Source organism: Pyrus communis, chromosome 15 (genome assembly GCF_963583255.1).
Source record: "Pyrus communis chromosome 15, drPyrComm1.1, whole genome shotgun sequence".
NCBI lineage: Eukaryota > Viridiplantae > Streptophyta > Magnoliopsida > Rosales > Rosaceae > Pyrus > Pyrus communis.
The window spans coordinates 4,154,305-4,164,429 of NC_084817.1; the positions used below are offsets into that span (position 1 = coordinate 4,154,305).

Sequence of the window (10,125 nt, forward strand, 5' to 3'; positions counted from 1 at the left end):
AATGTTAACGGACTCTTTTAAAAGTGGAACGCTTTATATATTTTTTGTCATCTCATAGTTTAATGTTAATTTTTGTGCCAATATTATAAAATATTGTGCAAAAAACATGAGGTGACAGAGAATCTATCAAGAGTTCTACTTTTGAGAGAGTTTTATTAGCATTTCCCGTGAAATAAACTTTAATTTGGGAGAATTTTGTAAAAACACGATAAATTCTATGGAGTATTTATGTTTTTAATTAGTGTTTCTTTGTTCCTTATCTATTTTCAAGAAATTCAACTGTGAACTTTATTCCATATATCATGGTCCATAAATTGAATTCCCTTTCATCAACACACAATTGTCTTTCCTTATATGGTATTTATTCAATTACCATATGTGTTGGGTGGATGTATTTTATGACATTCCAAACCATGATAATAATTTACTCCAATTTAATGGTGAATGCATAAAGCTCTTCAAACCATCTTTGAGCTCGTTTAGAAATATTATTAGACTGATAGAGAAAACTTTTAGATAAAATGTTTTTAGGTTTCAAAATCATTTGAAGTGTTTATTGCAATAAATACTAGTTATGTGCATAAGTGATGTAATTCCTACAATAAGCATAAGATGTCCTTATATGAAGTATTTTAAGTGTTTTTCCATAATTCACTTGCATTTTTACTAAAAATTGGTTTCAAAATATTTTCACAAACAACGCTTTTAGCCATTTCAAAAGTACTTTCAAACAAACTCTTAACTCTATAATTAGTTTTAATTATCACTGTTGGAGTAGTTTTATGTTATCTACACTTGTGCTACACATAGATTGATCAGTAACTAGTGCAACAAATTGCATTAAGGTGCAACCTAGCGTATCAGGCCAACAATTTGAATATAATGAAATGATAGAATGAAAGAATAATGATTTTCACGCTTTTAATTTCTCATTTTTCTCACTTTTTATCTATTAACAATGGTTTGATTTACTCAATTCAATCGCTAACTAAAAATGTGCAGACTAAAAAAATATGAGTGATTACATTTCACAAACCATAGGGTAGCTTGAGCATATGTACCCATGAGGACCCCAACTTATGACATATGAACTCATAGCTCTTCATATACTCCTTATTTTCCTATTTGCCCCCATCACAGGGGAGAATCTACAGGATGTAACTGGAAATTGTCACCGAACATGATGCCAAATCAACAAATACAAAATACTTGGGGGGCTATTTTGAAATAAATATTTTTTTTAGAAAATAATAGAAATAAAACGTAGACTCACTGAAAGGGACCGCTAATTCGTTGTGGAAACTGAAAATATATATATGCGTGTGTGTATATATAGAGAGAGAGAGAGAGAGAGAGAGAGAGAGCAGTAATGTTGCAGAAAACACAGAGGGAGACTGAGACATTTGCCATGTTGCTTCTTAACTTTATCCATGAAAATAATTCTCCTTTCACTCTCTCTCTCTACACTCTCTCTCTCTAGTCGGTACAGTTGTAGTTACAGGCCTACGCTGCTGCCAGAGCGATGTGATTGAACGATTGCAGGCTTTCGTTTTATGGGTTGAAGAAAAGCTCTCTCTCTCTCTCTCTCTCTCTCTCTCTCTCTCACCTTCTGAATACCTCTCTTCGAATCAAAGACTTTCGGGAAAAAGGAAAGGGAAAAGAAATATACCAAATCTTAAGGGGTTGGAGAATTTTTGATTGCCGAAAATGTTCCTCAGCTTGTGAAGCTCTGTTTTTGTAAGGGTAGTTCAATGTAGGCGGGTCCAAGGAGAGAAGGAGGAAGAGGTGGGATTCTTTTAGCTTTTGGGGGTGTACGGATTCTCTGTGTTTTCTTTGGGGACTGGACTTTGGCGGGTAGTTTGTGAAATGAGGTTTGATGGGAGGGCAGTTATGGCATTTCGGGTGGAGTTTGTGCTTCTGGTTCTTCTTCTTGGGTGTGTGAGCTTCGGTTATGGGGACTCACGGAACGGTGAGTTGCAGACTGTTGGGATTTTTCTCTGTTTGGGTACCCAGAAAATGCAAGAAAGTTTTGAGCTTCTACTGCCCCCTTTTTTCTGCAGCCAAACAATGGATAGCCCATCTGTTTTCCCAACAAACGTGTGATATTATTTCTCCGGGTTGAGTACCATTGTAGCAAGCTTTGTTTAGCCTTTTACTCTGTTTGGCCACCCAGAAAATGCACGAATGCTTTGAGCTTTCAACCAAGCATTTATGTTCTACTGTTCCCTCATTCTGTGCAGCCAAACAGGGTTGTGAAATTGTCACCAAACAAGTTTGTGAAATTTTCTCTGGGTTGAGCTGCAAGCTCTGGTTAGGATTTTCCTCTGTTTGGGTACCTAGAAAATGCACCAAAAACTTGAAATTTAGGTCAACCAAAGCATTTTTCGGTCACTCTTCCCTCTTTCTCTGCAGCCAAACATTGGATAACAACCATCTGTTCTTCCCTAATTTCTAAAATTTTATCTGGGTTTTATTTATGTGGAGAAATAATAAAAAACTGGGATTGGCAGGGTTTAGTTAATAAATTAATTTATAGGGTTTATCACATTATATATATTTGTATATTATTTTGGAGCCTGAGATTTTGAATTTTTGTCAATATTTAAGATCAAGGAAGAACACTGCTGGGGATAAAGAAGGCATTTAGGGATGTGGACAATGTTCTCTATGAATGGACGGATTCACCCTCTTTAGATTACTGTGTTTGGAGAGGCGTCACATGTGATAACTCTCTCAATGTCATTGCACTGTGAGAAAACACAATCCCCTTTTTTTCTTCCCCTTTTGGGGTTGACTTATTTAATTAACATCCTTAAATACTACCTCATACATGTGTTCTTTTTGTTTGATTAACGTTTGATTATTTTAATGTTTTGTGTGCAGTAATCTATCAGGTTTGAATCTTGGAGGGGAAATCTCATCTGTGATAGGAGATCTCGAAAGCCTGCAGTCTATGTAACTCTTTGTCTCACATTGTCATTTCTGGATATTGCAATTGTTTTGGCTTTTCTAGTTTGTGGTGGGTTTTTAGGTTGAGATTGATTGTCATTTTGTTGTTTGATTAGTGATTTGAGGGGAAACCGCCTTTCCGGCCAGATCCCGGATGAGATTGGTGACTGTGCAGCACTGCAAAACCTGTAATTTCTTCGAACTTTACCAGAATTTTGTTTAAACATTCGTCGTTTTTAATGCCAAGTCGATTGAACGTTTCGTTAAATGGTGTTATTAGGGACTTGTCCTTCAATGAGATATTTGGAGACATACCATTTTCGATATCCAAGTTGAAACAGCTTGAAAATCTGTAAGCTTCTTCAAGAAACTCACTTTTATACATTAATACTACTTACATGTGTTTTATAGTATTCTTAATTTTAATTGGACTGGCAGGATTTTAAAAAATAATCAGTTGATCGGACCACTTCCTTCAACGCTGTCCCAGATTCCAAACCTGAAGATTTTGTAGGTTCTTTATTCAGTATCTTACATTTCATCATACGCATTATTGTTTTATACACGTGACGGAATTTCTCATATTCTGGATTGCTCCTTCCAGAGACCTAGCACAGAATAATCTCAGTGGGGAGATACCAAGGCTTATTTACTGGAATGAAGTTCTACAGTATCTGTGAGTCGACTGATCAATTGCTGATACTAAATTTTCGTTTCATTCTTCGTTGTGTAGCGTTTCTACATTCATTCGGTGATGTTATTTCTGCTTTGATGCCAATTTAACTACTATTTCCTTTACCATTGCAGTGGCTTGCGAGGGAACAATTTAGTTGGAACACTTTCTCCAGATATGTGCCAGTTAACTGGGTTATGGTATTTGTAAGTTGACATATAACACCTTCGTTCCACTAGCCTTAAAAACGTTATATTTCCTGTGTAAAAGGATAGTTTAACAGTCTAATGGTCTTTCTCTACAATTTGCCAGTGATGTGAGAAATAACAGCTTGACTGGTAACATTCCTCAAAACATAGGGAACTGCACTGCCTTCCAGGTTTTGTACGTATTTCATCTCACATTCTCACGTATGGAGCAACTTTCTACTATTGCCTTTGTTGGGTTATTCAAATAAGATTCGTCCATTTTGATTTGCAGGGATCTATCCTACAACCAACTAACTGGAGGGATTCCGTTTAATATCGCGTTTTTGCAAGTTGCCACCTTGTATGTGCATGGAATTTTCTTTGAGATTGTCCGTATCTTGACATGTCATCACAACATTTCAGTTATTAATTTACTAATGTTGTTTTCTTTGTGCTTGCAAGGTCATTACAAGGTAATCAACTTTCTGGGCCTATCCCATCCGTGATTGGCCTGATGCAGGCTCTCGCTGTATTGTAAGTGCTTAACTGTATACTTCTGGACCTTGTAGAGTTTTATTAAAGTCTCCCTTGCTGTATTATTTATTTTATATTTTGTGGCTTATCTGTTCATCGTCCCCAATCCAGGGATTTGAGCAGCAACGCTTTAAGTGGACCAATCCCTCCTATCCTAGGGAATTTGACTTATACAGAGAAACTGTAAGTATGCATGTAATATGAAATAGTTACAAAGTATGTTGGTGCATGACTCAATAAATTTCAGATCGTAGGCCTCCATCTAATGAGCAATACATTACGAACAATTTTCTATCAACTCATTTGTGTATATATCGAGCGTTGTGTTATTTGATTGTACTTGACTAAACAACTTTATTGAATTCTCACTCCAACTATTGTCTGTATAGGTATTTGCATGCTAACAAGCTTAATGGATCAATCCCCCCAGAGCTTGGACAGATGACAAAGCTTCATTATTTGTATGTGAACTTTCTTACTTCTGCTCTTGGATGTATTTCTTTGGTAGTTAATTGCACGTATGATTTTTTTATTCGACGAATGGTCCCATTTCTGTTTCACCTGTAAGGAATGTTCAGAAAAATGAGTTTCTTTGCCTATGCAGGGAGTTGAATGATAACCATCTTACAGGACATATTCCACCGGAACTTGGGAAGCTGACTGATTTGTATGACCTGTAGGTTCTCTTGCCGTGTGAGGTTTGAAAGCGAGAATGGTTTCCTCATGTCCTAAATTTTCAGTAACTAATCAATGTTTTTGCAGGAACGTTGCAAACAACTATCTTCAAGGACCTATCCCTGATAATCTCAGCTCGTGTACAAATCTCAACAGCCTGTAAGCACATAACCTCAGTTTTTACTTTACCTTATCAACCTTGTTTAAGTGGCTTATCCCTTATCATTCTGATATCAGCAATGTGCATGGGAACAAGTTGAGTGGAACCATCCCGACTGCTCTTCAGAGGCTGGAGAGTATGACTTACTTGTAAGTTCCAACAATATAAACATTGATTTACGGTTAAAACATACCTTACTTTTTGTTTTACATTTATCTTTGTGTTCCTCGTGTTCATGTCATGAGGCAGAAGTTATGAATCACGGTTTCTGTGTCATTGCTCTGACGAAAATGTTATCATTTTCAGAAATCTGTCCTCCAACTATCTTCGTGGTCCAATTCCTATCGAGCTGTCTTTTATTGGTAACTTGGATACCTTGTAAGTATCAAGGGTCCTAGTATTTTCCTCTCGTGTTCCTTTCTTTTATTAACATATATGGATACTTTTTCGCACAGGGATATTTCAGATAACAAACTAAGTGGAACCATTCCTTCGTCACTTGGGGATTTGGAACATCTTCTAAAGCTGTGAGTTCAACTGCTTGGTTTTTTATTGCAATGGTTTTTCTTTGCTTTTTATGCTCTGACACCTGATATTTTTATGTGGTAGGAATTTGAGTCGAAACCATTTGACGGGATTTATTCCAGGGGAGTTTGGTAATTTAAGGAGTGTTATGGAAATGTATGTATTTGTTAATTTGTAAGATACTTGATTTTAACGAATTAAATCAATAATCTCTTCTATTCTTTCTGTTTTTTCTTCTGTAAACTCGACGCATTTGTTTTGCAGAGACCTTTCAAATAATCAGCTCACAGGATTAATTCCTCAAGAGCTCAGTCAGCTACAGAACATGAATTTATTGTAAGTTTTACTGATCTCCATAATTTTGACCAGTTTCATTGAAAGAAAAGTAGAATGTTACTGTATACATTTATTGATTTTATTTGCGTCGTTAATGCACAATATAACAGGAGATTAGAGCACAACAATATATCCGGGGATGTGGTATCGCTGATAAACTGCTTCAGCCTTTCTGCACTGTGAGTCAATTACAATCATTCGAGTTTTTGTTTTATGTCCTCAGTTTGATGGCAGGGTTATCCAGCTTTTATTTTGAAGCACTAAATATCTCTGAATCCTTGCAGAAATGTATCTTACAACAACCTGGCAGGTGACGTTCCCACAAGCAAGAACTTCTCAAGGTTTTCACCAGACAGGTTAGAGATTCTGACTACATTTCCAAAATTTCATTAACATTTAGCTTAGCTTTGAGGGTTCAAGCGACTCCATTTGGCTTAAAATTTTCCCCATCTTTGGCTGATATAACCTCTTGTTTGCAGTTTTATTGGAAATCCTGATCTTTGTGGCCCTTGGCTCAATTCTCGATGTCATGAGTCTCGTCCAACAGAGCGAGGTAAATATTACCATCAGGTGGCATGCTGAGCTTCAAAGAGAACTGATACAGTTTGGACCACAATTGGACCACAATCTCGATGTCATTGAATGTCATACTTTAGTACAAAGAATTTTCACTTTTTTCATTTCTCCTTCTTTTGCAGCCACACTATCTAAACCTGCTATCCTGGGAATCGCTCTTGGGGCCCTTGTGATTCTTCTCATGATTCTTATTGCTGTATGCCGGCCATATAATCCAACTCCTTTTTCTGATGGTTCATTTGACAAACCCGGTAATTTCCTCTGTAAGATAATTATTCTGTACTAAATGTAGTAATAGGAACTTAAGCTAATCAATTCCATTTGCTTGTGAAATAGCAGTTAAGTACTCAAATCCGAAGCTGGTGATCCTTCACATGAATTTGGCACTTCATGTGTACGAGGACATCATGAGGATGACTGAAAACTTGAGCGAGAAGTATATAATTGGTTACGGTTCATCAAGTACAGTGTACAAATGTGTTCTGAAAAATTGTAAGCCAGTGGCCATCAAGAAACTCTACTCCCAGTATCATCGGTGCATCAAGGAATTTGAGACAGAACTTGCGACAGTTGGAAGCATCAAGCATCGGAATCTGGTGAGCCTCCAGGGGTACTCCTTGTCCTCCTCCGGAAACCTTCTCTTTTACGACTACATGGAAAATGGCAGTCTCTGGGATCACCTTCATGGTAGGTTCACACGTTTCTTGAATGCCGTTGGCCTGTTGGTGTTACGAAGAGACTAATTTTTAATTCCTTATCTACTGAATTTTTTTACCTCAGGCCCTTTCAAGAAGAAGAAGCTCGACTGGACAACTCGTCTCCAGATTGCCCTTGGAGCAGCCCAAGGGCTTGCCTATCTGCATCATGATTGCAGCCCCAGAATCATACACCGGGATATCAAGTCGTCCAATATTCTATTGGACAAGGATTTCGAAGCTCATCTAAATGATTTCGGCATTGCCAAGAACTTATGCCACTCAAAGACCCATACGTCTACTTACTTAATGGGCACGATTGGCTACATAGACCCTGAGTATGCGCGAACTTCCCGCCTCACTGAGAAGTCCGATGTGTATAGTTACGGAATTGTTCTGCTGGAGTTGCTGACAGGAAGGAAAGCCGTAGACAATGAATCCAATCTCCATCATTTGGTAAGTCACATTCCTTATTGTCTTGTATTTTCACAATGCATTCAACTTTAACAATGTTTCTCACATAACGCTTCGTATAAATTGACTCAGATATTATCTAAGACGGAGAGCAATGCTGTCATGGAAACCGTAGACCCCGAGATCTTGCCAACATGCACAGACCTCGGACAAGTGAAGAAGGTCTTCCAGCTTGCCCTTCTGTGCACGAAGCGGCAACCAACAGACCGGCCAACAATGCACGAAGTAACTCGCGTGTTGGCCAGTCTCATGCCTTCCCCCGCACCACCAAAACAATCAACCCCTGCCAACCCGCCATCGTCACAGCTCCCGATCACCAAAGTGCCGTGCTACGTGGACGAGTACGCGAATGTGAAAACGCCCCACCTGCTAAATTGTCCATCAATGAGCAGCTCAGATGCCCAGCTGTTTCTTAAGTTTGGAGAGGTAATTTCTCAGAACAGTGAGTGAAAAATGAAGCATTTGGAGAGGAAGTATTATTATATATTGTATGTTATGAAAAATCTTGAAAAAAATAGTGGGAAAGTAGGAAGGCGGAGTAGATTGAAAATGTGTACAAAGATTTGGCTTTTCAGCTTGTCGTAAGTGGAAAGATGGAAAAAAGATGAACAACTTTTTAGTAACAGCTTTATAAAGTGTAGTAACTTTGTTCTCTCTTTATTCGAGCAATATTCTAATTCTAGTTGAAAAATTGGCTGAATGACCGTACATCAAATGTTAGTTGCTAAACCGATTAATCAAATATGAACACACGAAGAAAAAATTGACGACATATCAATAAGATATTAGAAGTTTAATCATTTCAGCAATTAAAATTTAAAAGATGATCATTTTGGCCAATTTTTTGTTCTAAAGCGCAGGAGGGAAATTCGTATTTTGAGTGATGGGGGTGTACGTTGTTCTAGTTAACTTGACTACTAAAATGTAAGGACTTTCGATTTGTGATAGTAACCTTGAATTTGACTTAACCCAATTGGGCCCCACCAGCTAATGGGGCCGACATAATGGATAGATTAGTTATCACAATTTGCGTTAATTCTCACAATTTTATTTATTATCATTAGATTAGTTGAATTTTGATATTTGTGTTTATTTACTATACTGATCTAAAAAATGCAGTGTGAGGCAGTCGTCAAAATATAATGGTAAGCATTACCATCACTTGACGGTGGTGAACAAAGATATTCTAGCTTAGTGGGTAGTACTAGGGTTAAATAAGCTCGTGGTCCAGTGGGAGGGTGCATTATATGCCTGCCGAGCAATAATGCAGTGTGTCCTTGGATGGACAGTGTCAGTCTGAGAAGTAGAAAACTCCGAGCAGGTTTGCCTCCTGCGTTTATTCACGGTGCAAATTATTTTTTAAAATTTGAATGTTGGTGGTGGTGAAAAACTAACGGAAAGATTACATTGAAACAAAGTAGCAAGGATGTTATTAAAACAAAAAAACTTCTGCAAGGGTTAGAGTGAAATATAATGTTTGTGGGCTTTATTTTTTGAACGGGACTTGGCTGCTGAAGATTCAGCAGCATCTCCTGCTGATCACCAATCACAGTTGAACACGTGTCCAACTTGTGAAATTTTTAATCACAACTTGGACACGTGTGCAACCATGATTGGTGATCAGCAGGGGGTGCTGCTGATTCTTTCAGCAGGGGGTGCTGCTGGGGGTGCTGCTGATCTTTCAGCAGCCAAGTTCTATCCTTATTTTTTGGGGCAACAATGTATCAAGAAGGATTATTTTGGTCTTAAACTTGAGATCCAAGACCCTCAATATGGAGAAATTCTTAGATCCGAACACTCGGACCACATAAACCATCTAGTGCTCTTCAGAAAGAAAGATGAGTCCTCAATCTAATCCCATTGAACAACACATTTTTTCAAGTTTCAACGCTTTGAGTCAACTGCTCTACATGGGTGTCGGCACACAAGAACCTCTCATGAATGTGGGCTTTGAACTCTAAATCGAAGACCTGCAACATTTAGGATCTCAAAAGTTGCATTGGATGTGCTTTTAAGTTCATTGTGTTCGCACACTCCATTTGAGTTTGCTGCCTTATACAAGCGTCCGCACACATGAAACTCTCGGGCTTTGAACTCAAAAACCGAGATCCGCAGTTGTACTCGAGATCAATACCCTACATTTAGGACGTTGAAAGTTGTATCAATCATGAAGCCTGCCGTCAACACGGGCCTTGGTAAATGCCGGCCCACAAATAATCATTTTTGTTATATTTTTGTAAACTGTATTTTACTGCAGTGGCCTATTTGGTTTGTAATTTGTAAACTGTGTTATTTGAGAGTTTTTTTTTTTTTAAATACATCGATATTTTTACACTAAGA

General features: G+C 37.9%; 1 protein-coding gene across 1 annotated transcript; it reads left to right on the forward strand.

Annotated features, from left to right (window-relative positions):
* Positions 1-1,372: 1,372 nt before the first annotated feature.
* LOC137718478 (LRR receptor-like serine/threonine-protein kinase ERECTA) lies at positions 1,373-8,446 on the forward strand. Its single transcript, XM_068458036.1, has 27 exons — positions 1,373-1,969; positions 2,608-2,749; positions 2,884-2,955; positions 3,066-3,137; positions 3,230-3,301; positions 3,388-3,459; positions 3,554-3,625; positions 3,757-3,828; positions 3,935-4,006; positions 4,103-4,171; positions 4,273-4,344; positions 4,456-4,527; positions 4,734-4,805; positions 4,949-5,020; positions 5,107-5,178; positions 5,257-5,328; positions 5,486-5,557; positions 5,635-5,706; positions 5,789-5,860; positions 5,969-6,040; positions 6,151-6,219; positions 6,325-6,396; positions 6,520-6,593; positions 6,739-6,867; positions 6,953-7,303; positions 7,397-7,767; positions 7,858-8,446. Exons 1-27 carry the CDS (start codon positions 1,867-1,869, stop codon positions 8,233-8,235), a joined length of 2,982 nt encoding a protein of 993 aa, XP_068314137.1. The 5' UTR covers positions 1,373-1,866; the 3' UTR covers positions 8,236-8,446.
* The last annotated feature ends 1,679 nt before the right edge of the window (positions 8,447-10,125 follow it).